This window comes from Pteropus vampyrus, unplaced genomic scaffold (genome assembly GCF_000151845.1).
Source record: "Pteropus vampyrus isolate Shadow unplaced genomic scaffold, Pvam_2.0 Scaffold1, whole genome shotgun sequence".
Classification (NCBI taxonomy): domain Eukaryota; kingdom Metazoa; phylum Chordata; class Mammalia; order Chiroptera; family Pteropodidae; genus Pteropus; species Pteropus vampyrus.
This window is the reverse complement of record NW_011888782.1, coordinates 26,330,407-26,357,383: the sequence shown is the minus strand read 5'-3', so window position 1 is coordinate 26,357,383 and position 26,977 is coordinate 26,330,407. Positions and strand designations below refer to the sequence as shown.

General features: G+C 41.1%; 1 protein-coding gene and 1 non-coding gene across 3 annotated transcripts; both read right to left on the bottom strand.

Annotated features, from left to right (window-relative positions):
- Positions 1-1,308: 1,308 nt before the first annotated feature.
- POPDC2 (popeye domain containing 2) lies at positions 1,309-16,749 on the bottom strand. 2 transcript variants are annotated; one of them, XM_011374504.2, is made up of 4 exons: positions 16,095-16,749; positions 11,935-12,043; positions 6,903-7,311; positions 1,309-1,808 (listed from the first exon to the last, which is right to left on the bottom strand). In XM_011374504.2, exons 1-4 carry the CDS (start codon positions 16,583-16,585, stop codon positions 1,723-1,725), a joined length of 1,095 nt encoding a protein of 364 aa, XP_011372806.1. In that variant the 5' UTR covers positions 16,586-16,749; the 3' UTR covers positions 1,309-1,722. The 2 variants fall into 2 exon arrangements, with proteins under 2 accessions (XP_011372806.1, XP_023378691.1); XM_023522923.1 differs by lacking the exon at positions 1,309-1,808 and having other exon boundaries at positions 6,805-7,311; positions 16,095-16,585.
- Positions 16,750-18,391: 1,642 nt separating this feature from the next.
- On the bottom strand, positions 18,392-18,510 carry LOC111736251. Its single transcript, XR_002779134.1, has one exon. It is a non-coding gene; the product is annotated as a 5S ribosomal RNA (ribosomal RNA).
- Between the last annotated feature and the right edge of the window lie 8,467 nt (positions 18,511-26,977).

The following is a 26,977-nucleotide window of genomic DNA, read 5'->3' as shown; positions in this document are numbered from 1 at the left end:
TTATTTAAACATGACACAAAAAAGCACTAGGATAGAGAAAAAGAATGATTAAATCACTACAATGAAAGTAAGAATTTATGTTCATCAAAAGATACCATTTAGAGAAAAAAAAAGAGTCACAAAGTGGACGAATATATTTGAATATATATAAGCAACAAAGGACTTTTAACTTGAATAGTTAAAGAATTCCTTTAAGTCAATAAGCAAAAACATACAAACAAATAGAGAAATGGACAAGAACTAGAAATAGATATCTATGTGGATAATATACAATAGAGAATATGTATATGGATAATAAAAACATGAAAAGGTATTCGACCTTATTATTCATCAGGGAAATGAAAATTAAAATCACAATGATATGCTGTGACATACACTCAAATGGCTGAAATGCATTTTTTAAATGACAATGCCAACTATTGGAGAGGATGAGAAACAATTAAAACTCACATACGCTGCTAGTGGAAATATTAATTGGTAAAATCACTTAAGAAAACTGTTTGATAATATTTACTGTGGTTGAACATATGTTTTACTAATTCCAGTCCTAGGTGTGTACCAAAGAAATGTATTCATATAAGTACCAAAAAATATGTTCAAGAGTGTTTATAGCAGTGCTATTCACGATTGCCCCAAGCCAGAAACTACTCAAATGCCTATCAGTATATTGTGGTGTATTCTTACAACACAGTCCTATACAGCAACAAAAGTGAATAAACTATTGAGAGAGCAAGAGAGATCCAAAGATGCCCAGCTGTTCAAGCCCTTAGCTATTTGAGTCTCCTGGACTAGGCCCCAAATACATGTGTGAAGAACCCTTTGAAGTGATCCTAGCCCTAGCCACTCTGAATACAACGGTATAAGAAATCGAGTGGGAACAGCCCAGCTGAGCCCAGTCAAGCCCCAAATTCACGAGCAAAATAAATCATTACGACTATTTTAAGTCATTGTCTTAGGGATGAACGTGCACAGCAATAGCTAACCAGAGTATAGGTTGAAGTATTTAGGGGAAAATAAAATAGAATATGTTAAATTTATAAATCCATTTTGAAATGCTTAAGAAAACTTAACTAAGTTTGTAAAGAATCTTCTAAAAATTATTGTTCGATACTAGGGTCATAAATAGAACAAGAGATTTGTAAGTTGAACTTAAAGCTTAAGGAGAAACTAGGTTTAAAAAATTTTTACTTCCACAAATTGAATTTTAATTGAAAAATTTTTAAAAAACTATAAAAAAAAAAAAAGCAGTGAAAACTTCTTGGATAGCTGACTTCACTGATCCTTTCAGAAAGTTCAAAGTAACAACACAGGGAAAGGAACTGAGTGATTTATTGAGTGCTTACTAGGTACCATGCCATGTCCTAGGTGCTTTACCTAAGTCAACTCATTTGATCCTCACAACAATCCTGTGAGGTGAGTTTGATAATCCCCACTTTGCCGGAGAGGCACAGAGAGGCTATGTAACTCGCCCAAGATTCTGCAGTTAGTAAAGGATGGAATCTGTGCTTTTGCACTTTTAGATGCCTTCTTCGGGAAGGAGAGCTGGTGAAGGTGAATTCTAAAAGTCACTCGGGTCCCTTGGTATAGCGGCAATGCTGGTGTCTTCTGTGTCTGCTCCAACCTTGCCTGTGAACCTTCCTGTGGGTGAGAAGAGGGGTGTGCATATAAGTGACCTTCCTGTGAAGATGAATGTGGCCAGAGAAAAGGATGGCTCATTGATCCTTAAAGTTCAGGAGTGTGGATTGGAGCCAAAGGGGCCCGTCCCGTGGATGTTACTTGAGAGTAGCTCTGGAGAGGAGTTCTAGAAGCTGTGGAAAGAAAAGGGATTTCAGCACTATGGCTCCAGATAGCTTGCTTAACTTCATTAAGTTCTTTTTTCGTTTTCTTTCTTTTTTTTTTTAACCTCTACCAATTCCCAATGTTTTAACTGTATCCAATGCCTAACACCATAAGAGCAGTTGTATCCTTGATAGGACGAGTTAGCTTTGAAGTTATATAATTTGATCCTCTCACAAGTGAAGAGATCAAGAGATCAACTTCTGTTGCTTCCTATCAAGAATGTATAGAACTCTACTTCTTATCTAACATTACTGAATAAGTTTTTAAAAAATCTGTATAGAAAAAATGGTGAATTTTATAAGACCCTTGTCTTTTATTTTTACAAAGAAAAGAGTAGATAACTGAGGCCTGTAAAACATTAGAAGAATAAAGTAGGAGTGAGTACCAGTGGTAGGCTGCTGTGATCCAGAGGGCAGGGAAGAAACTGCTGCCTCTAAGTTACCTGACTGAATGTGGAGCCTTGGCAGGCAGAGAGGTGCTACCACCATCTAAAGACCCAGAACCCGAGGCCTCCGGGCAGCTCCTGCCATGCCACCTTTAAGGGCAAGTATTCTGAGCCAAGAGGCTTTACAGGTTCTATGAAAAAAGTGCTGTTTAACAACACTGACAGCTTCCAAAGCACCTTACAGCCACTTCAGAGGGAAAGAGCCTAAACAGAGTGTGGTGGTGATTTGTCTTCACCTGAGCAAATAAAGGAAAACGGATGAAGGTCTGGCCATTCAGGGGCTGAGGAGCCATTGTGTGTTTCCTTTGGGCCTACACCTTTTTGCCGTTCCTTTTGTTCTCAGGGGATTGTGCCAATTGCCACCTTTTCTGTAAAGCTAGACTGGAGGAAATAAAAGGGGAAATCATGTATCTCAGAGACAGACAGACAGACAGCGAAAGAGACGGATTGCTAAATAATTTTATACACATGTAAAGTAAATACCTCATACATTAAACTAGTGCTTTACAAGTTACAAACTGCCTTTATATATTTTATCTTAATTACTCCCCATATAGCAACCTGATAAAGTAGATAGAGGCTACCTGTCTACCTATTAGTAGTTATTAATTATCTATTAGACTATTAGTCCTGTTCTGTAGATAAGGAATTGCTCTTGATGGTGGTTGAGTGGCAGGACTAGAGTCGGATCTCAGAATCATTGAATCATAGCATCACAGAGTTACAAGGCACCTTAATTGCAATAGCCTAAGGCATCCTTCTCTCAGAGTCTGAATCACCTTTGAAGATCTCTGAGATGATTTCTTCTGGTCCTTGTTTAAACTTCTCCAGTGACCAGTAACTCATTACTCCATGAGGCACTCCATTATTAATACTGAGCTGAAATAATACTCCTTATAGCTTTCAGCCTTTAATGCATTTCTATCCTCAAGAACTATACAAAATTAAGGCTAATTCTAATGCTCCTCTTTTTAAAATTTGAAGATTACTCTTGCTCATCTCTTGCAGATTAAAAATCTTCAGTGCTTTCAACTGTTACTCATGATTACTCATGATGTGATTATCTAGCACAGTGCCCGAGATATATAGTAGATACTCAGTAAATGTTTGTTGAGTTGGTTCTCTGGCCCTTGGTACTGTGTTCTGGTTCTGGCCTTTTTCCCTGACCACAGTTAACTTCCATATTGTAATCTCTTATTTGTTTGTTTATTTAAATAATAGAAAGAAAACAATATATCGTTTTTACTTTCAAACCATAGAGTTTTCAGAACAAATTGAACACATAATCAAAATTGGCCAAATTTCAGACAGCTTTCAATTAATTTGTGATAACGAACTCATTATCTGACTTAACTGACCACTTCAGAGAGGCAGTCACTGAACAGCTCCCATAAGTAAGACACCAAAAGGAACATTGTAGAGAGTGTCTGTAGAATTAAATGGAAAACTTCTAATGTGGGGTCTAACGATAAGACCCTGCATGGATACATTACCCAGCAGCACTGCTTTGTCTGTTAAAAGAAGTAATACCCATTTGTGGTTTAATTCCGGGTACCGCAAGAATCAAAAAATGTACTCTCTTTGAAAAAGAGTTCCAGTGGAAGCTCTATTTTTAGTTGGTGTTAAATTGGATTGGTGTGAGGGACAAGCACTGGTGTCAGTGTGATGAAGCTGTGTCATTCTCAACAATGCAGAATTCAGCCAGCTTTCTGCCTTTTATTTAATTGCTGTGCCGGGATGAACAGCAATGAGCTTACAATTTGGTAACTGAAGAGCCAGGGAATAGGTGGTGAATTGTGCCATCCTCCATAAAGGAAACAATAACGAATTGCTACCTGTTACAAAGGACTATGCTTATTGTTGCAGTAATAACCCCAGAAGGAGTTTGATGGCAAATAAGTCAAACCAAACATGCAAAAACACAATTTAAGAAAGGGATCTCTTGTTTAAATTATCTCTTTATCACAGACTAAATTGAAAAGTGTCTGAAATTTGGCAAATTTCATCATGTTTTCAAGTTGTTCTGAAAACTGTGATTTGGAAGTAAACAATAAGTTTTTTCCTTTCTATCGTTTAAACGAATGAACATTAAAAAAAAAAACAAACCTACTCCCTCTATATTGTAAATACAAGTACTTCAGAAAATGAGTAATATTATCGGTTTTCTCATCCTGAACTTCAGAAATGGCTGAATTTGGAAAGGGGCTTTTATATGAGAGTATTAAGGGTGGAGAGACTGAACTGTGACCTCCTTTCATATTGAACATCTGAGCTGTCATCATATGGTAAGTGATATACTCATCACAGGTACAGAATGAAGGGGACTTCAAGTCAATCAAGGAGGGCCCACCACCCAGAAGGGAGGAAGACAGTCCTAAGTCACAAGAGAAATCTGCCATAGTGAAATAGAGCAGAGGGTGCTTGTTGAGAGACACTCCTGTGCCCAGGGCCTGTTTCACTATACTGTCGACTACTTCCCCTTTCTTCTGAACAACTCATCATTTGCCTTCTCTCATAAACCCAAGAGGGTCTTTGGGGACCAGTCAGTCCAACACATTCAAATGAAGAAAGTGAGTTTCAGTGAGGTTGTGTGGTTTGCAAAATATAGCGGAACCAGATACAGAAGCCATGACTTTGGGCTCCCAGTCTGGGTCTCTTTCTCGTTTACCATGCTGCCTGCCCACTAACGTTTGGTAAAACTCATGCATGACATGTGTAGCTGCCTAAAGGTGGGAATTTTCACACTTTCACTTGAGTGGTTTTCTTTATAGTCTGAGGGAGAGGGACTGATCTTGGAAGAGTCTGGATTAAAAGCTAAGTTGGGGGTACAGAGTTGTTTAGGAGGACGAATAGATAGAGCAAGGCAGGAAAGTGAGAAAAAAGGAAAAGAAGGTAATAGATAAATACATGAACAATAAAGTGGAGAAGATGTAGAGGACAAATATGAAGAGGGGAAATTAAATGAGAATAAAAAGGAAAGGGCATTTTTCTTTTTAAGAGCAGCAGCTAAGGCAACCTAGGACTAAGCAGAAATCAGAAAAAGGGAAGAAAGAAAAGAACAAATAGAACCAGGAAAAGAGAAGGAAACCAGGAAGAACATGAGAACACAGAGAGTTGCTCTGCATTAAGAGTGTATATACGTGGGTAGGTGAGTTGGAGAAAGAGAGGGATCCACAGGACGTAATCCTTATGCTTGGATTGGGGCAGGGTGGGGGCCTGAATGAATAGGGAGGTGAATATCAGCACAAGGAAAAAGGGGCAATAAGAGTGGACAACGCAGATGGAGGCAGTCAACAAAGTGATCTTGGCTTTTAGGTAGATCCTTGGAATTGCCCCAGAATCAGCTCAATCATGGTTCTAGGGACACCGATACCATGGCAAATGATACATTCCATATCTATGAAGCCAAATATCTAACCTCTTATCATTCACCTCTCTTGCTTCTTTCATCATTTACATAACTTCTGTTTCAAAATATGCAAACATTCACTCATTCACTTCACATACCCCAGAAACAGTTCCTAACTGGGCTAGTTCCTTGGAAAATTTGTCTTTGCTTCCCAAAGAACAATGGGTCTCTTAGGGCCTGTACCTCCTGCTTGGAAACGCCTTTCAAATTGAACACTGTGGGATTTTTCTCAGGATAAGCCAGACCTCCACCATGGATGTGTGGAGTCCCAGAGAAAAATGTGACAGTATCGTGAGAGCAGTGAAGAGGAACATGAAAACTATTTCCCAGAACCACTTTGTACAGCCCTTCTTGTATACTCATCTGATCTATGGGGGATATCTTGCATGTACTGTTAGGTCCACTCAGATTTGTGCCTGGTTCACCTCACATAAGTGTGCTTTGTGGGGAAAATCAGGCCACTGTATGCCCATTTGGTCACAGTAACATTCAGTCAGAGCAACATTCAGTCCTTTGCCCTCGCCATCAGCACACTTCCCATTGGGTGAGAGGAGAGCAAGGTGGGGACATTTTCCACCCAGGGTTATTAGCCTGTATCAAAACTTCTTTGAAATATGTGACTTTAACAGATAACTGCCTCAATCCAGGCTTAATAACGACTGTTTTCCAGAGCTGACTCTATGCCAGAGAGAACCAATAGGAAGTAGAATCGTGCCAGCTTTTTTTCCCCTTTAATATGCATGCCACAAATAAAATCCCTTTTAACTTAAACTGTAGCCTTAGCTATTAGTATAGTCTTGCAAAAAAAAAAATTAGCAACCTATCTGCTGGCTCAAAATGTTAACCAGCCCACTTTCCAAAATGCAATTATATTAACAAGAAATGAATTTAAAAATCCCCTCATGCCCTGCATGCACCTGTTGTGAGATTCAGCAAAGTTGGGCTAACGACACTTTCTGGAAGTCTTCTGAGAGGACAGTCCCCATGAAACACTTTTTCTGTCCTTGCAAGCTGAGTTAAGGCTACCTTTTGGTAGGAAGGTGTGGTAGTTGCCTTCTGAGTACTTACACAGGATCCTGAGCCGGTGGCTGTGCCCATGTTAGCTCTCCCCTCACCTCATGTACTCCCCATCACTCCTATAATCCATGAACGATTCTGATCCTGACATCTCCTCAAAATCCTCCAACACCAGACTGGTGGAGTCCTCACCCAGGATGCCGCTGTCGGGCTGGGACATCCTGGCCCAGGAAGAAGGTACAGGAGGGTCGGTGGCAGCTGGAGGGGGAGAGCAAGGAAGCGTTTGCTGGACAGATGTGGATATGGCCCGAGGAGGGGACACAGCTGGCTCATGGACTTCCTCATCCTCCTTCTCGGACTCCAGCCCGGCATCGGAGGCAGCAGGACCCAGGACGTGGTAGAGGCTGGGGAGACGAATGTCGAAGCGCAGCCCAAACTTAGCAAAGAGCTTGTCATTGAGAGTGTAGAGCTTCTCTGAGATGTCATAGCCCAGGAGGGCTGTGAAGAGGCGGGAGATGTATCGCTCTTTGTCCAGAAGAATGTAGAGACTTTTCCGGGGCCAGGAAATGTAGCTGCATGCCGTCTCGGCAGTCAGAGTGACCTGAGAGGGGTTAGGAGCAGAGAATGAAGGTTTAAATTGGAAAATGTGTCCATGTTTAGCAGGGAGAAACATACAGCTACTTGGGAAAATACTGCACTTTTATTGAAGAAGCCGTGGGAGCATCCCTTGCCCAATGGCCTTGCGTAAAGGAAGTACAGTGAAAGGCTTTTACTGTGTGCACTGATTGGGGATGAGTGTCCTTGTCAGGAGCCCTGGGATCAGCCTTTCACTCACTGGGTCCTCACCTCCTGGAGCCTCAGTTTCCACATCTGTTCTTCTCAGCTCTCATAGTTTATGGTCTCGTGGCTGATACCATTAATAGATATAGACGGGTCTGAGTTTACTGTGATTTCAAGCGAAAGAAAGGGCTTCCTAGTGGTCTGAAGAAAGGTCAGAATGGTGACAACAGCTCGTTTTAAGAATACAGAAGGATAGGGGTGCAAAAAGAGTTGGAAAGCTTAGGATTCAGGTCCATTAAGTTGCTCTAGACTTGGCTACTACAAGTAACCAGACAGATCTGATGACCAAAGTCAGAAAAAAAGGCATACAAGAAGAGGAACTCTTCAGAACACAAAGTTGAAGGGCACTCCACTCTCCATTGATTTAGTCATCTAGGAATTTCTGATGATGATGATGATGATGGTGATGATGATGATGATGATGATGACAGCAGCTAATATTTATTAAGAGGTGACTCAATTGCTAGACATTGTGTTCTTTATGTGGATTATCTATAATTACAGGTAGACTTGACTTTACAAACATTCTAAGAGATTTTATACAACTCTTTTAGTTCCTGTGTTGCCTACCAGACCTCCCACTATCCTCTCCTCTTCATCCCCTTCTGCAGTACCCTTATTCCATTTTCTTCACTCATTTTTTTTCTCTTCGCTTCTCTTCACCTAATCATCAGCACTGAAGACAGGACCTTAAATCACTTCATCAAAGCCAGAAGCTGGTTTAAAGTCCCAGTTTTCCCCCTTTACCAGCTGTTTGACAACAAATTACTTATCTCTTTGAGCATGTCACCTCACGAGAAAGAATTCTGAAAGTAGAAGTACTCATAGTCTGTCCATTATTAACAGTTTAGCAAGTGGCTGTCACTCTCTGCCATAGCCTGTATTTCAGATGTGCTTACTAACAATTCCCATATAAGAAGTCAGAGTACTGAGCATGCAGTGGGTGTGCATAAGAGCTAATCTGGACATAAGCAACATCCCTAGAGCTGAACACAAAACCATGGGCATTCTTACAGACATGCTGTTACTTCTTCCATCTTAAAATAAATCAAAATTAAAAAATGAAAATCCTTTTTCTTCACCTCAGTTCTGTAGCTAGTTCTCACTCTATTAATTTGCTCTCCATTTCAGCAAAACTCCATGAAAAACATTGTCTCTACTTGTTGTCTCCAATCCTCTCCTCTCACCCTCTGTAAAACCAATAAAGGATTGTCCATAGCAGTCCACAAACATTGTTCCTGGTAAGGTCACCAATGGCCTCTTAATTGCAGTGGTCAAGTTTCATGGTATTTAACCCTGTTGACCTCTCCTTTCTCGTTAATACAGTTTCTTTACTTGGTTCCCAGGATGCCATACTCTCCTGGTACAATCTTCCAATTGCTCCTTTTCAGGTTCCTTTGTTGCTTCCTCTGTTTCTCTCCAACTTCTAATCGTTGCAATAAACCAGGGCTTGGTTCTCAAACACCCCTTCTGCCTAAACTCACTTACTTGGTGATTTCATCCAACCCAATGGCTTTAAATATCATCTGTATGCCAACAACTCTCAAATTTACGTCTCAAACATAGGCCTCATTCCTTAATTCCAGATTCAAATATTCAACTCCTTGCATAGCATCTCAATTTAAATGTCCATAGACGATGCAAATCTAATATATTCCAAACTGAACTTCCTCTCTTCCCTCAAAGCCAACACTACCTACGGCCTTCCTTATTTTAGTTGAGAGCAGCTTCATCCTTCTAGTTGCTCAGGCCAAAAGCCTTAGAATTTTCCTCGATCTTCCTTCTCTCACACACTATACCCAATGCATTAGGAAATCCTTTTAGCTCTATTTAGAAAATATATGCTCAGACTCTATGTGACGTGTTTCTTTGTCATCCCTCTGACTTGCTCTTCTATTATTCTCTCCCCTCCCTCTCTCTGTCCCAGATCCACTGGCCTTCTTTCTGTACCTGTAACATGCTTGCTCCTCCCACCACTGGGCCTTCCCTCTCTCTGATATGTTTTTTCTCCAAATATTCACAGAGCTCACACTGCCACCTCCCTCAGGTCTTTGCTCAAATGTCACTTGCTCAACATGACCTTATTTAAAATTACAACCGTATCTCCCTTACACTACTCTATTTTTTTTAAATAGCAGTTATGATTTTTTTTAACATATTACATAATTTACTTATTCATTATGTCTATAGCTTGTTTTTTGTCTTCCCTACTAAAATGTAAATTGCATGAAGGCAAAGACCTTTATCTGTTCACTGGTATATTCCAAGCACTTTTAACAGTACCTGGTGTAGGTGCTTAAAAAATATTACTAAAGTGAATGAATGAATCAGGTGAAGACTAACCATCCTGAATGTTGTTAAACAAACTAATGTCACTTTCTCATGTCCTATATAAAATCCTTTCCCAAAGACCTTCAGGAAACCTGTTTATTGACTGGTCCCCATATACATATGCACATGTCTGTATGTTTGACAGCTTTTTCTTTAATTCTCACTTCTGAGTTTGGTTGAATGGATTAAATGTGATAACATACGTAAAGAGGACTTGGGTCCAGTAAAATTGAGAAGTTTGATGGAATGTAGATTCATTTTTGGTAAACACAATAAGAATTATGATTCAGGCAGTCACTTTGGATTGCCCTCTTAGTCAGCAAAGATGTAATTGCAAAAAGCAAGGACAAGACAAACTATAACTCAGAACAACCCTTGACATTTGCAAAGAGGAAATGAGACTTTACACAGCCAATAGCAAATTGTGTGGATCTCATTGCTCCCAAATGAGGTGCACACTAAAAATATAAATGGGAGGGATATGATGGTACCTATATTCCAGGCTGAGAGGTCATCTGGGGTGTAGCCCTTCATTTTAAGCATAACTTAGGGGAGGACACCCAGCGTATCCACCACCTGTTCCTTGGTATCACTGTCAGAAACAGAGCCTGGTCCTGCTGGCTCAGGATCTCACTCAGGCTTCCTGGAGCTTCTTATGGCTCTGGGGGAGTTCTCAAAAGAGACTGCTGGATTGGTTGGAGATGGTGTGTGTGTGTGTGTGTGTGTGTGTGTGTGTGTGTGTGTGTGTGTGTGTGTTGTGGGGATAGGAACCTGATAAGAGGGGTCTGTGGCTGGTGGTCCTGGCAGTGCCTCTCAGAGTCTGTCCTCATTGAGCCAAAAGTCAGCATGGACGGAAACAGGCTTAGCCAGGTGGCACTGCCTAGCATGTGTCTATTCTGGGGTTGGCTCATATGCTAGCCTGAGAGACTCCTTGATAGAAGTGGTAAGAGACACATGGAACCCAGTACTGGCAAACTATCTGGACAAGGGAGTCCCTGTAGTGGTGTGCATGTGTGTGTGTGTGTGTGTGTGCATGTGTGTATGTGTAACTTCACTCTCCCGGTAACCCTCCCATTTAAAAAAAAAAAGAACAGAAATAGTAGATCCAGGCAACTTGGCTTTGACACTATTTAGATGAAGACTGTGGGCAAATTACTTGATGTTGATGTTTTTGAGCCTCAGTTTCCTCATCTAGCCACATGTCAGCCATTCAGAAGGTAACCAAAGTCTGAAGGATTAGCAGGGAAGAGAGAAGGGGCCAAGCAGCCAGGCTCCCACATTAGAGTGTGCAGGTGAATGCCCCATGAAGTCCTCTGAGACAACAACTATCCACTGTTAAGCCAAAAAGTTTGGCCAGAACCTACTATGTTCAAGATACTGTCCTTTGGAGCTTGGAGGTAGAAGGAGAAGCCCAGATTTCTACCACAGAGAGTTAACTGTGTAGAAGACAGAAAGGAAACCAGCTCATTGGAACAGAGGGCAAAATGTGTACCAGTCAGCACAAGTAAAAGGAACAGAAAAGGCACCCAAGCAGGAACAATAAGCTGTGGGAATGGGAGCTGGTGAGGTCAATCTGGGCAGGCTTCAGAGGAAGTGAGATGCCATAGCCTCACTAGATGGGGAAAATGCATTTCAGATAGAAGGAACAGTAGTGGCGTGGCAATGTACAGTGTTTAGAGAGGTACTACTAGTTCAGTATTCCTGGTATGAGCAAAAAGTGTAAGGGTGGAGGGGCTGGCAATATGACTGGATATCACTAAAGGTCTTAAGTTGCTCTCTAAGGAGTGCAGGTTTTTATCTTGTGGTCACTGGAGTCTTCTGGAAGAGTTTTAGGCATAAGAGTGTCATGGCCCACCTGTCACAGTCAGTACCCCACCTCACCTCTGCCAAGAGCCCAGATACTCTTTCCTCAGAAAGAGAGTGCTCCCACCCCTAGCATCATTTTGGCAGTGGTTTCAAGAACAGAATATCAGAGAAGAAAGATGGAGAGAGGGGATATTGCTGGGTTACAGAGGGATGGATGGGGTGGTACTGCCATGAGGCTCCCTGTTACCTGGAACACCCCCTCCTCAGAGGGCTGCAGCGATTCCCACTCAGGAGAGTCCATGAACTGGTAAGGAAAGATGTAGTGCAGAAATTGCCCATCCTGGCTCACACGAACCCTGGCAAAGGGAGAGAAGAGACCACGTGGGAAAAGAGGAATGGCTACCCAAATCCTCTTCAAAGTTCAATGACATACATATTAAAAAATGGAAAATGGTTAGGATCCACTATGGGCTTTTTCCTCTTTCCCCCAGAAAACTCAGAGTTTTAATTTCAACTTCTCCTCTAAAGTGAGTTATACCAGGAAAGGTAGTGTCTCTGTTAGACGAAGGGAGCAGATAAAAAGATCTCTAAGGTACATCTGGTCCATTTGGAAGGAGCTATTGTCCCATCTTTTCTGGAGCTCTGTTGTTTAAACATATAGGCCTGGAGCACCTCCTGTGTTCTTGGAGGCCTGGAAATGCAGAGGTTGGTGTGATCTGATCCTTGCCTTTAAGGCCTTCACAATTTAGCGGAAGTCACAGGAACAAGTCATTGGCTGCAAGTCAATGTGTGCTATTGTGGAACAGGAGAATGGAGGAGGGAGAGCAACTAGTTCTCTTTAAGTGGCAGTGTTCTCAAAGATGACATGTGAGCTGTTTTGAAAGAGGAACAGAATATCAAGATGCACATCAGGATGGGCATGAATGGGCAGCTAGGAAATCCAGTGTGGCAGTCTGTTTTCCAATATCTGCTTTTTCTCTTCCTCCATATTACTAGAGTTTTAGCTGAGCTCATGGCTGCCCAGCTAGACTACGTTTCCCTACCTCCTCAACAGCTAGGTATAGCCACGTAATTAAGTTCTGGCCAATAGGATATTAGTACTCCAAGTCTGGCTTCTAATGAATGCCTAGTTATACATGTGTGCATACAAATTCCTGAAAACCATCATCGATTAATAAGCTATTGCCTATTATCTGACAATAAAGATGGAAGACAGACGGGAATGTAGATCTCAAACCAAGCCAAGGATGTGGTGTTAGCCCATAGTCTCTGACGGCAGAAACACACTTGCTTCTACAAGCAGATAATATATAGATATAGATGATAAAGATATAGATATAGATGATATAGATATAGATATAGATATAGATATAGATTAGATATAGATATAGATATAGATAGATATAGATAGCCAGGCAGAACTTCTCTGAGTAATAAAAGAATATGAGAGGAAATGAAGTGCCCTGGTCTCCTACCTCACAGAGTACCTCCGGTTTTCCTGGAGGTCTGGAAATGCAGAGATGGGTATGATCTGATCCTTGCCTTTAAAAATTTCACAATTTAATGGAAGTCACAGGCACATAAATAACTGGCTGCAAGTCAATGTGTGCTGTTGTGAAAATGAATATACCTTAATATATTCTGTTCCCTCTAGATGGACTTCTTTCCAAGCCCCACCTTCTCCTCAGGTCTCTGCTTAAACATTCCTTCTTCCAGGAAGTCTTGTCAGACCTCCCCAGAAAAATCAGATCCACCAGTTACATGTTCTCATAGCACTTTGCATTTCTCCTTGTAAATATTATGTCTGTTATTCACCACTATGTCAAACATTAATTGTTGACTTTCTTGATAGACTGAAATCTCCATGAGTACGAGGACAATATTTTATATATTTTAACACTGGATCCTTAGTCTCTATCACTCCTAATAAATATTTTTGGAAGGTGAGAAGGATGAATGAAAGGGAGGGAGGAAAGAAAGAACCAACGGTGGAACAAATTAACTCATTCGTGTCACCATAAAAGGGAATCAAAGTCTCAGGAAAAGCTTCTCAAATAAAGGAAGACAACAGGAAGGAATGAGCCTGCTGCCGCATACATTGGATCTTCCCAGCATCTCCAGAAGCAAGGAATCTAGCCACTCAAGCAAGCCACTGAGGAGTGCCATTTTAGAGGCTCATCTAATGAGCCTGCATGGCTCCTTGAAATCATTTAAATTGTTATACTATGTCTTTTATCATTTGAGTCTCATCTTCCTTCTTGATCTCCTGGATGGACAAATAATTTCCTCCTATTGAATAGTTTAGACAGTTGATTGCCTGCTCAGGAGGCTGTACATGTGGGAATTCATGCTTTGAATAATCTATGAGAGAAACTCTCCAACAGTAAGCACAACTTAACAGGGTAATAAACTTTGAGGAAGTCACTTTCTGAGTCTTGAAAGGGACCGATTGCTTTTATTAGAATAAAACAAAAAGGACATCTGAAGTTTCAGCAAAGGGCTCCAGGTGAGAGTCTACAGGTGAGTTAAGAAGAGCTGCACAAGAATCTCCCCGCTGCCCACTTTCTGGCACAGAGTTTTTGTCTGCTGTTTTGTGGCATTTGGTATCTCACTATAACCAGCCAAAGGTACAACGATTCTCCTTTAAAACTGGAGCCTGGTCGTAGACTAGAAGCCTCTTCCCCCAGCTCCAACTTAGCAAAGTTGAGACAGGATGACATTGGAAGATAACAAAACAAAACTCTTACTCCAAACCTTGAAAAGCAAGAAAAAATATCAGAATGGTTTAATTTCTGACTTGGGTTTTTGAAGCTGAGTGTATTAGAAAAAATCACACTGAGGGAACAAGTCCCCCTCTCCCCTTCATAAGAAAGTGGTCTTATGCAAGTTCATGGTAAATCTGTCATATAAAAGATACCTGAACCATACAATAATCATAACATATTTCCATAAATGAGCACCATACAAGTGGAATGGGTGTTTCTCCTACCATTCTCAATTCCCTCCTTTGAACAGAAGAGCTAGAAGGAGCAAGCAAATAATATTATGGATCTCATGAATGAGCACATTTCCTAAATTGTCTTTATTTTAAGCATAGAAATATAAGTAGCAAACATGTTGGAATAGTCATAATATATTTATATTTACATGTGTATTTGTTTACAAATAATTGCATGATTTTACACTTCAAATCACTCATAATAAAATAAAATTTCTCCCTACAAACGTTATATCTCTTTTAACCTAGGACCTCTGAGCCCAACAAAATAAAAATATGTATACGTAACACGGTCAATTCTATACCTTAATACATAAATGCCTTTTACTACTAATAGTAGTTGTAGTACCATCATCGTTGTCTAACATTTTTTTTCCTCTGTGTATTTTGCAGTTTTATCTGGTTTGGGCTTTTTTCCCCTTTGGAATCAGAGCCTTTTGATCACTGTCTTATCTTTTGTACTACATTCTCTTGGTCTCAAGAAAGCAAGGGAGGAAATTGAAGACAAAGCTTTTGAAATACTTTGTTTGCTTTCTGTAAAGCCAGCCTAAGTACATCAGGTTAAGATGTTTCTGTTTGTTGCTCAGCCCTACATCAGGTCTCACTAACGTGATATTTCAAAGCATCCACAATTCTCTACCAAAAGGGCAGCACAGAGCCCATGATATTTGTTCAGAAGATACTGGCCAGCACTCCATGCAGACTGATTGGGCTTACACTGATCCTAAGACCATTTCTGTTCATGTCTTACTGTCAGACTTCTTAAAAGGAGTCAGCCAGGTGGCTTCGCTAAATCCTCAATAAGACATGTGTGGGCATCAATACTCTTCTCTCACTGTCTGGCCCTCAGATTTATAGTATCTGACTTTTGGCCTTAAGAAACTCAATAGAACCACTGGGAATGGAAAAGTGGACAAAGGGTATTCTTTCAGTTTTATCACTGGTCCCTGCACATAGTTGGCACTTAGCAAATGTTAAACAAATTAATCTTATTGAAATATTGTTTTCCAAAGCTTACAGAGCTATTGCTGCAGCTTAATCATGACATGCTGCTGCTGCTGCTGTGCGTGTGCGTGTGCGTGTGCGTGTGCGTGTGCGTGTGCGTGTGCGTGTGTGTGTGTGTGTGTGGTCATTTCAGATCTGGGCTCAAGAAGCATTCACCCCATACCTCCAGCAGCAAGTGCATACACAAACCTTCCTGTCAACCAAGATGCCTCATGATCTAGTTTCCTCTGGGAATACACTAAGAAAGAGGAAGCAGACCTATGCTTAGAAAAATCTATTTTGGTTTGGTTGACTTGCCACATCCTCCCCTCAATGGAAGGGGACACGAAATGGAAAAATACTCACTGGGAAATGAGAAGCGTGGGCAGGGGGAAGAAATGCTGAGCAGCGACAAAGTAGCTTACCGGCCAGAGAGCAGCAGGGACAGGCGGTTGATGGGCGTCTCGCCTTCCACAGCGTAGGTCTGATCAGTGGCTAGAGTCAAGACCTGCTCCTCACAGCAGTGAACAATCTCCTTGTACGCCTGCAAGGGCACCTGCAGGGGTAGGCACAGCGTCTTGTAGAGGAGATCGAACTCCTCTGGGAGGGTGTCCTCACGCAGGCGGTATACCAGATGTGCCAGCTGGAGGAGGCAGGCTGTTGCCAGCAGGAAGCTCCAGAGGACAATGTCCAGGCCACAGGCATTGAACCAGCCCCACAGCACACAGCACAGGTAGCCCGTGCCCAGAAAGCCAAAGAGGTAGAAGCATCCATACATCCCACTACCCCCCATAAAGCCCAGGAGCAAGAAGCAGTTAGCCAGATGGTAGACAGCCCCTTCCAGGTCCTGCTTCCAGCCAGTGCACACCGGTCCCTGCCAGAGGAGCTGGCCCACCGTGCTGCTGTTGGCACTCATCTTCAGGCTGTCTCAAAGCCTTGCCAGGCTCTAAGACTGTCCCCACATAGGAAATTCAGAAAATGAATTAGTCTGTCCTTCCAGATGTCTTCTCACCTCCGGCTTTTCACCACCAACTCTACCTTTCCTGGGAGGAATGCTTCTGGTAGCTTTGGGAATGAATGGCAGAACATGGTACACTTCATGGAGAATTTAAAAACTTTTCTCCCTCTCCCTCTCAGCAAGGCTCTGGCCCTCTCCACAGAGCTCTGGCGAGCTTCCTTGGCCCCAGGTTTCTTAGGACAGTCTTCACTTTTGGCTCTTAGCAGAAAACCTAAAGTGTTCCGAGGAGAAGATAGGACTGTGGGCCTGAGAACTTCAGCAGTGAGGGACAACAAAGGGGCCACATTCTGCTCTCTGTTGTCCCCAGACAGAGTGAGGAGAGCCCAGCATGGGAGGCACACTCGTGTTCTATTTGGAATGCATCTTTCTTGGCACCGGAAGAAAGAGTGACCCCAGATGGATACCATGTTTGGAATTGGAATCCAAGAGGTGCTGGCAGTGAGGAAAAACAGGCCAGGCACACAGGCAGGCTGGCAGAGCACTTAACATAACTCCTCAGAGGACAAGATAAGTCCTCAGGGCAAAGAGGTGGGGGCGCAGGGGGCGAAAGGAAAAGTGAGCGCAGACACTGGCCAGGGGCTGTCCTCAGGTAGGAAAGTATGGGACTATTACCAGAAAAAATCCTAACAGTGAGAACTGGAAAATCCCTTGAAGGCCTTTATTAAGTCATATTGTAAATATCACTAGGCATTTATTTGGCATCTATTAAAAAAATAGCAATGCAAAGCAGCTTTTTGAATTCTAAGCTGACTTTCTCCTGCATATATCTGGATCTATTAATAGTCAATGCAATGGTCATCCATTGCTCAGATCATTACCCTATCCACTTCATTTTTTTGCAAAGTATAATAACACTGACAGAGTGCCAGACCTAGAATAGGTACTTCACATACCTCTTATTTAGTTATCACAACAACCCTTCCAAATAAATATTATCCTCCTCCTAGATCTGGAAAAAACTGAGGCTCAGAGAGGTAACAAGTTCCCACAGGTAGTGTAAGTGGCAGAGTCAGGATTTAAACCCAAGATTTACTGCTATGTCCCACATAGTTTGCACAGGAAGTGGAAATACAGGACTAGAGCCATGACTCCCAACCCCATACTCCCACCAGGAAGTATGATGACATCCAAAAAACTTTTTGATGAACCTTAGTCTACTTTGAGTCATAAGGAAATAAATCTGAAATATGCAAATATTAAACTAAGAAATGTCCCTCTGGCTTCCAAATGACCCCTGGATTTTTTTCCTTGCTGCTTGTCAGCACTTACTACCACTACTCTTCTTGCCTCTGATACCCACTAATCTTCCAGAACTATTCAAGTGCTCAATCCATAAAGACGTTTATTATACTAATAAGGGGATACAAAAAGGGGATACCCACTAATCTTCCAGAACTATTCAAGTGCTCAATCTATAAAGACGTTTATTATACTAATAACCGAGTCATACTTAGTGAGAAATTAGAAATTGTGAAATATGCCGAGTAGCGGTATTCAACTCAACAAATATTTATTGAGTGCCTACTATGAGCCAATCTCCTAGAGAATCAGATTCCCAAGAGCTTTCACTCTATCAAGGGAAAAATATGCCAAAACAAAAACAAAACCAAACAAAAACAACCAAGGGTAGTTTAGTGTGTGATGCATGACAACTGGGTTAAGTTTGTTTGTTTGTTTGTTTGTTTATTATTACTATTTTTTTTATGCCTACAGCACCTGGTCTTCCTAGGTGGTCTCCCATCCAAGTACTAACCAGGACTGACCCTGCTTAGCTTCCGAGATCAGATGGGATCGGGCGTGTTCAGGGTAGCATGGCCGTAGACTGGGTTAAATTTAAAGAGAGGCGGCAGCCCAGAAGGGAGGATGACATAGAGGAAGGAAGATGTAAGAGTTAACATTTGATCAGAGGTATAGGGGTTGAATCAACCATGTAGGCAGTGGGAGAAGAGCATGTCTAGTGGTGAGAATAGCAGAAGTGAGGGACAAGGGAGTGAAAATGCATGACATGTTGAAGGAAGCCAATTTTTTTCTTATTTAATTAAAATCAACAAATGTGCACCTTATCGCCTCCTTTCTAAAGTTAAGACAGGGGTAAAATCAGTGATAAAAGAAAAGAGCTGGAGAGTGCCTAGAGAAGGAAAGACCTCCCCCGGAGCCTCCTTCACAATGGTGGTTTGGATCTGTGATGTCATCTCAGCAGTGGAGTTTGGGGATTTCCATATGCTGCTTTTATGTCACCTGCTTGCCTCCCAGACAAACCACCCACTTTAACAGGCAGCAGCTGCTCATCCCTCAACCTTAGTCATGCACCCCTTGTGCTGCCAATGTAGCTGTTCCTGCCAGCTATGAGCAAGGAAATCAGAAGCACAGGAACAGAGGAGCAACCAAGGCTTTGCCCAAGATAGAATTTCAAAGCAGGTCATCTTTCTCAGCAAGCCTGCAGAATGGGCTGGCCTTGACCCTTTAAAGAGACAGGCAGATCCACTGACTACTGTTCTCAGCCTGCTTTCCTTGTCAGTCCATACATGTGCTCATCTGAGCAGAGAATATTAACATTTATCAAGCAATTATTTCTTCATGTCATCCTCTCATAGTTTTTTATTTTTAATAGAGGAAACAGGCTCAGAGGGGTTAAGGATCTTGCCCAAAATCATAGAGCTAGTATGTGAATAAGAACTAAAGCCTAGGTCATTTTGACCCTAAATTTTCTGTGCCACACCACCTTGCTATGTACTTTTAGAAGTTTATATGTATCCATATACAAGTTCACTTATTGCTACAGGGGATTTGAGCACACCGCTGGGGTGGCATCATGCGTTCATAAATGCCACATGCTGTCTGCAGTGCTAGTGACATTGATGTTTGTAGGACAGAACCTATGATGGGAATACAACAATGGAAAGCTAAATCTTGTTTTTAAATCCAGACTTGGCAGAGGAGGAAAACAAAATTTGTGTGTCAAAATGGTATGTTCTTATAAGAAAATTCACAAACATGCAGGCAGAAGCACAGTCGAAAATACTTGGGAAAGAATAAAAGGAAAGAAACAGAGGTCTCATTTGTTGAGTCTATTCAATTCAATAAGCATTTATTTAGGGCAAAGTATGTGCTCCAAGAACAGAGGATATAAAGATGAGCAAGACAATTATCACCTTCAAGGAACTTTTGATCTAATGAGGAAGGCTGACCCAGAAATAACCGTAATCCAATAAAATAAGTATACTCGGGATTCAAAGGAAGCACTGATGGAGGGGCAAAGAATTCAGGAAAAACATTGCAGAGAAGGTAACATTTAAACTGGTCTAAAAAGATGAGTAGGTGTTCCCCAGCTGGGGGAGGGCATTCCAGGAAAGGAGAATAGAATGTGAAGTCAAGTCCAGAAGTAAAACAAAAATATATGGCATATTCTGGTAACAGAACAGCTTGTTGTAGGTGAATCAAAGGGAGCAATAAGACATGAGGCAGGAGAGGCAGGCCGGGGTCAGATTATGAAGTCAGCTGGCTAAACAGTGCCTTGCCAAGTGTCTTCATGAACCATACTGGTCTGTGAACTGTTACTGGTCCTTGATGAGATAAGGGCAGAAATTAAGAGTATTTAGACATTTTTATAGCCATCTGAAAGTGAAATGTAAGGCCTTTAAATTTAATAAAAACTTTTGGGGCTTGTATTATGTACATTTTTAAAATATGTATGTGTATGTGTTTGTGTGTATGTGTATGTATCTATTTTCCATTTTTCTAGTATCGGTCTGTGAATTGGAAAAAATTAAAGCTGGTTCTTCACCACACATAATTTGAGAAACACTGAGTTTGAGAATGATGTTTTCTTATTATAGATATTAAAATAGAACAGGGGCTTTGGACACAGATTGCCAAGTTGGCCTTAGGCAGACATTACTGGTTGCCTATCTTACCGCAGCCTTAGTTTGGGAACTCTCGTTTTGCTTTGGCAATATGGTAAGGAAGGTAAGCTTCTCCCCCAGTTGCCAGGGCCTGAAATAAGACTAGCCGAAGCCAAGCACCAGATCCCATTCCCATCGATGACAAGAGATTTAAGTGGGCATGGAGCCAATGAGATATGAGAAAGTGTGTGTGGGAGCCTCTGGGAAAAGTATAATCCCTGACAAAAACAGCCAGGAGGTCTGCTACCTTTAATCCTGGCTTGCATACAGTTGTGTGATAATGCTTGAAGCTACCATAGCCATGAGATATGATATGCCTAAGGACGAGAAGGATAAAGAACAGAAAAACAGAACAAGCCTCAGTCCTTGAAAGTGTCACTAAGTCATTGTCTCAAACCTGGAAATTTCAACCTCCAGACTTAAAAATAGGAGATATATTTATTCCTTAAACCACTGTAGCTGGGATTCTGGTACTTGCAGGTGAATGTATCCAGATTTAAGTTATCTCTCTCAGAATCTCCATAATGACTACTCTTCACAGAACAGTTCTCTGAATATAATTGTCTTATTCTATGAAAACTGAACATCTGACTACTTATGTTCTAGCAATAATTTTCTCAAAAGTTTGAGTAAATTATGAGAGGAATTGCTCCTCTAAACCCAATTTGCCCATTCAGGAAGACTTGGTTGTTAAGTAAGTAAACGAGATGGTTTAGTGGAAAACTGGTCACTTACTCATATCCATTTTCCTCTTCCTACTTATAACATTATTACAGTTTTTTTCTGATGTCTAACTTATCTGAAGGGAGGCGGGGATCTGTTTAAGCCAATTAGCATAAGACATTCCACTGATAACTATTATTGGTCCATAAAAATACACATAAAAGAGAGAACTCATGCCTTGGGAATGGTTTCTTGCTCTTCTGTGAGGCTTGAACACTACAGCAGATGATTGACTTCATCAGTCCTGAAAGGGAGAGGTCTGAGATGAAAATAACATGAGTCTTAGCTTATGATATTATCACACATAGAGCTCGTCCTAATGCTGGATTTTCAGTTGTGTGAGCTTTCCTTGCTGAGGATTTTCTATTACTTGCTGTCAAAAGCTCCACAATCAACACAGATAGAACTATCTATCATCTAGTAGTTTTTAATAGCTAAAGAACGAAACACTGGATACAGTCACACATGCATTCTTTTTAGGAAAGCGTCATAGAATATTCATCATAGCACTGAATTTTCAACTTTATATTTTTAAAGCTTATATACATATATCTATTAGATTAAAAGCATTTTGAGACAGGTCCGTGTCTTACTAAGCTTTGTTCCCTACTTAGTACATAGTTAGCATAATATCCTCAATAAATGTTGAGTCAAATAGCCTCTCATCTTGTCGAGGAAAAATGTCTGATTCACACATGAATATTCAACACCTAGGGACAGCTCCTTACACATATCAAGTCTTCCCTAAGTATGGGACAGCTCCTTGCACAACGAGCCTTCACTAAGTATGTACTAAATGAATAAATGAATTTATAACTACGAATACGTGATGTTTATATTAGACAGCTGGTACAGGAAAGATCACTGGGCCTGAACCCTAATGACAAGACTTACATTCTAGGTCACTAGCTATTTGACCATAGCAATTTCCTTAACTTCTTTGAATGTCTATAAAATTGTGGTTATAGTTTCTCCAGTAGCCTCACATCAGACCTGTGGAAGGTAGTTATCCTAAGGTAAGCCTAGCCTAGGGACATGGTCCTGTTCTCACCAACCTTCAAGTCAAAACAGTTCAAGGTTAGACAAAGTGAACTAATGAGGGAGAAGAATGTGAATGTATCTTTATTAAGCATTTGAGAATTATTGTGAATAGTAGAGGCCTAGTAAAGTGGTCTGTCAGAAAGTGGTGGTTATCTACAAGGAAGCTAAGTTCTCCATTTTTTCAAATTACTGTGGTGACATCTCTTATTATTAGTAGTACCAAAATGCTGCACATAATCTTTGGGAAGACTTAACTGCAAGGGAAGGATGGACAGTCTTGTGAGATGTATTTTTAACGAGGGCAGATGTCAAGAAGGGCGCTTTAGTTCCTTTACAAATCAGATGAACATATCAAACTGGCAAAGGCTGAAAAAATTAACCTAAGAGCTTAGAGAAACAGGCACCCTCAGATACTAAGATACAAAAGGGTACCCTCTTTCTAGTAGTCAGGCAGTACATAGCCTCTGGCCTGTCCTTAGCTAGTGATTGATAAAAGACTCTTGTAAAAACTTTCCTATGAAAATTCCATTGCAGTGTTATTATGTAGTTTAAAAAAAAAAAAGAGTATATATGTGTAGAAAGAATGCTAAGGTCACAAAAGGTGGTCCTATTGTGGGTTGTGGGATTTCAGGTGATTTCTTTCTTATGTTCACATAAAGCCAATCAACAACAAAAAAAATATCCTTCCCCCGCCCCCAAAATCAAATAATTTAGGTATCTGGTGTGTATCCTATTCAAGATTAAGACCCAATTTCCAGAATGTATCTGACATACAGCAGGCATTCTATAAGATGTTTATTTTATGAATAAATGTACAAACAACAGATAATTGATTAAATTATGGTAAGCCACAGAATGAATTTATAGATAGCTAACACAAATCACATTGTAGGAACTATACTCACTGATGGCAAAATACATTAAGAGAAAAAGGCAATTAATATACTGATCTCATTAAAAATACGTAGCGAAGAGCGGGGAAATGGTGCACTGGGTAAATGCAGGGTTTGTCTCCTCCCAGGACTGCATTGAAATTACAACCAAATCATAAAATAATCAATGAGGAGAATCACCTGAAGTCCAGCTGATCATAACACCTACATCGGATAATAATATTAAGGAGCCATATCGAAGCCGGTAGGAGGGGCAAAGTCCCAAATCAGGCTGGACCTGCACCCACGAGTGGTGGAGAATCACCGGGAGGGAGAGCGAGGCTGCAGAGGATCTCCTGAAGGAGGGGGTTCCTGGTAACACCTGGGGGCTCCCCAGCACAGGGAAGAGGAAATTCCAATAACTCTGACTGTAGAAACTAGAGGGGATTCCAGCCGTCTGGGTGAGACGGAAGGCGACAGAATCCCTTTGAAGGGCCTGTGCAAAGGTTTTCTGACCTGCAGGCGCTCACCCGGGACATCCGCACTGGGTCTGAGGCTCGCGCAGGATCCATTCTGAAAAAGTCTTTATTACCCGGAGTCAGAAAGAGAGCTGGAAAAGCAGCTACCATTGTGCCTTAGTCCGGGCCCCCTACAGACCATGCCAGCTTGATTGTGAAGACTCCTCCCACAGAGCCATTAAGAGCTGCTGGTCTGAGAGGATCAGCCCACCCTGCCTAACCTGTAGACTGCCGGGGGCAGTTGTTTATGGTTGGCTGCCAAGCCCTGAACTGAGTGATTCAGAATGAAGTATTCACAGTGAGGTGGCCATTGTTGTGAGCAGCGTTTCTAATCCCAGCAACAGCGGCCATCATTGTGAGCCCCATTTCAGAGATAAGGTCACAAAGAGCGCTATTGCCAACACAAACTTAGGCAGATATCAGGGACTTGTGGGCCAGTCCCAGACAGCAGTTGGTCTTGCTGTGATCTGGGTCATCTGTGGGAACTTACAGTTGTTACCAAATTTCCAGCAAGACTGAGGCAGTTTTCATCTGACAGCCACTGTCTCTCTGAGACCCCACCTCACCCAAACTGCAGACTGCCTGGGCCGAGTATTATTGGCTTGCTGCCAAGCTCAGCTCTCAGTGATTCAGAACCAAGTGTTCACAGCTGGGCGGCCATCGTTGTGAGTGGCCTTTCTGTTTCAACTTCCAGTGGGCAACCAGTGCGATGAGCCACATTTCAACAGAAAACATGGCGGAGTGAGAGACATCCCCAGATCTCTGCCCTTACAAAAAACACTTAAACTGCCCACCAGCACGTTCTGAGTGTGGGATCTGCACATAAGAGCTACTACAGGTACTTTAAGGCATTATATAAAGCAGGGATCCACGAGGCTTAGATGCCACCTCTTGGAAACCAAAAGAAAAGCGCCTTCTTTGCAAGACTACAGACAGACCTTTATATAATAAACCTTCTTTCTGGAAAATAGCATAATACACTTCCATTAATGCCCAGGTGGAGAAATAGTCCATTAAACACCATGAACAACCAAAGTGACAAAGCATCTCGGAAAGAAAGAGAAAAATCTCCAGAAAATAAGCTTACAGATATAGAACTATGCAACTTAAATAACAGAGAATTCAGGATGGTACTTCTGATAAAACTCAGTGAGATCGAAAACAAATCATATCAACAATTTCAGGAATTGAAATCGTTGAGCAGAGCAAGGAGATTGAAACCCTCAAAAAGAACCAAATAGAACTTCTAGAGATGAAAAACACACTGCAAGAGTTGAAAAATGAAATAGCGAGCTTGGGAAATAGAGCTGACCAAATGGAATATCAAAGACAGAAATTTAGAAATAAATCAGAAGGAAGATGAAAGAAACCAAAGAATGAAAAATAATGAAAGAGAAATGCAAGAACTAGCTGATACCATCAGGAGAGGAAACATAAAAATAGTAGGCATATCGAAGGCAAGTAAAAGGAACAGGGACTAGAAAGCATTTTCAGACAAATAGTGGATGGGAATTTCCCAAATCTAAGGAATGAGCTGGAGCTTGGAATTCAAGAAGTCAACAGAACACCCAATTATCTCAACCCAAAAGGCTTCACCAAGACACACTGTATTAAAGTTATCAAAAATCAATGACAAAGCTAGAATTCTCAAGGCAGCCAGGAAGAAGAAATGGTAACATATAAAGGTAAACCAATTAGATTATCATCGAACTTCTCAGCACAAACCTAAAAAGCCAGAAAGGAATGGAATCAAATATTTAAACTATTAAGTGAAAGGAACTACCAGCCTCGAATAATGTATCCAGCTAAGCTCTCCTTTAGATATGAAGGAGAAATTAAGACCTTTCTAGATATATAAAAATTGAGGGAATTCTCCACTACGAGGCCTGCACTACAGGAAATACTGAAAGGGGTCAGGCTCACCTAAAACAAAATGACAACAACAACAAAAATACATAATTAGGAGTAAAGTGACCATAAGGCAAATAGAAGCAGAGGATTACAACCCTTACTAAGAAAAGGGCATTATAAGCTTAAATAATAAGTGAATTGTTATAACAATATAGTAATGAACGTTCAGCATACATAGGGACAAATTGAGAAAACAATGACTAAAAAGGGGAGGATTCAAAGATCCAAATTCGCAAAGGGGAATGGAGACAAGGCACGTTCAGAAGAAAATGCACGACTGCATATATATATAACTATCCTTTTCATATTCGTAATGGTAACCACACATCGAAGATTCAGAACTGAAGTATATAACATAAGATAAGAAGAACCAGAGGCAAAACCAACAAAAGCCAACCAAATAAAACAGAAACACAAGGACAAGGAAGCAATGGAAACATTGAGCTACCAGAAAGCAAAAGATAAAATGGCTATAAGACCTCATGTTTCAATAATCACCCTAAATGTAAATGGACTGAACTCACCAATAAAGAGGCACAGAGTTGCAGAATGGATCAAAAAACAAATCCCAACCATATGCTGCCTCCAAGAGACACATCTCAGCTCCAAGAACAAATATAGACTCAAAGTGAAAGGGTGGAAAATGATATTTCAAGCAAATGGCATTCAGAGAAAAGCGGGAGTAGCGGTACTAATATCGGACAAAATAGACTTCAAAATAAAAAAGGTAAAGAAAGATACTGAGGGATGCTTCATAATGATAAAGGGAATTATGCACCAAGAAGACATAACACTTATTAATATCTATGCTCCCAATCAGGGAGCCCTGAAATATGTAAAGCAATTACTAACAGAACAACAGGGAGAAACAGACCAAAATACTATCATAGTAGGGGACCTAAATACCCTACTGTCGGATATGGACAGATCATCCAAACAGAAAATCAATAAGGAAATCACATCTTTAAATGACACATTAGACCAACTGGACATAATTGACATTTACAGAGCCTTCCATCCCAAAACAGCTGCTTATACATTCTTCTCTAGTACACAGGGAACGTTCTCAAGAATCGACCACATACTGGAACACAGAGATAGTCTCAACAAATATAAGAGGGTTGAAATCATACCAACCGTATACACTGATCATAATGCTTTGAAACTAGAGATCAACTGCAAAAAGAAATCAGGAAGAAACACAAATACATGGAGATTAAATAACATGCTACTGAAGAATAACTGGGTCAGAGAAGAAATAAAAAGAGATCAAGAGATACATAGAAACAAATGATAATGAAAGTACAACACATCAAAACTTTT

Excerpts from the sequence above, each read along its gene's own strand:
- POPDC2 (XM_023522923.1), bottom strand. The coding sequence starts at position 16,585 with ATGAGTGCCAACAGCAGCACGGTGGGCCAGCTCCTCTGGCAGGGACCG. Across the intron at positions 12,044-16,094 it reads TCCCTGCTGCTCTCTGGCCG|GGTTCGTGTGAGCCAGGATG; the intron begins GTAAGCTACTTT and ends TCCCTTTGCCAG. Across the intron at positions 7,312-11,934 it reads CTGAGGAGGGGGTGTTCCAG|GTCACTCTGACTGCCGAGAC; the intron begins GTAACAGGGAGC and ends AACCCCTCTCAG.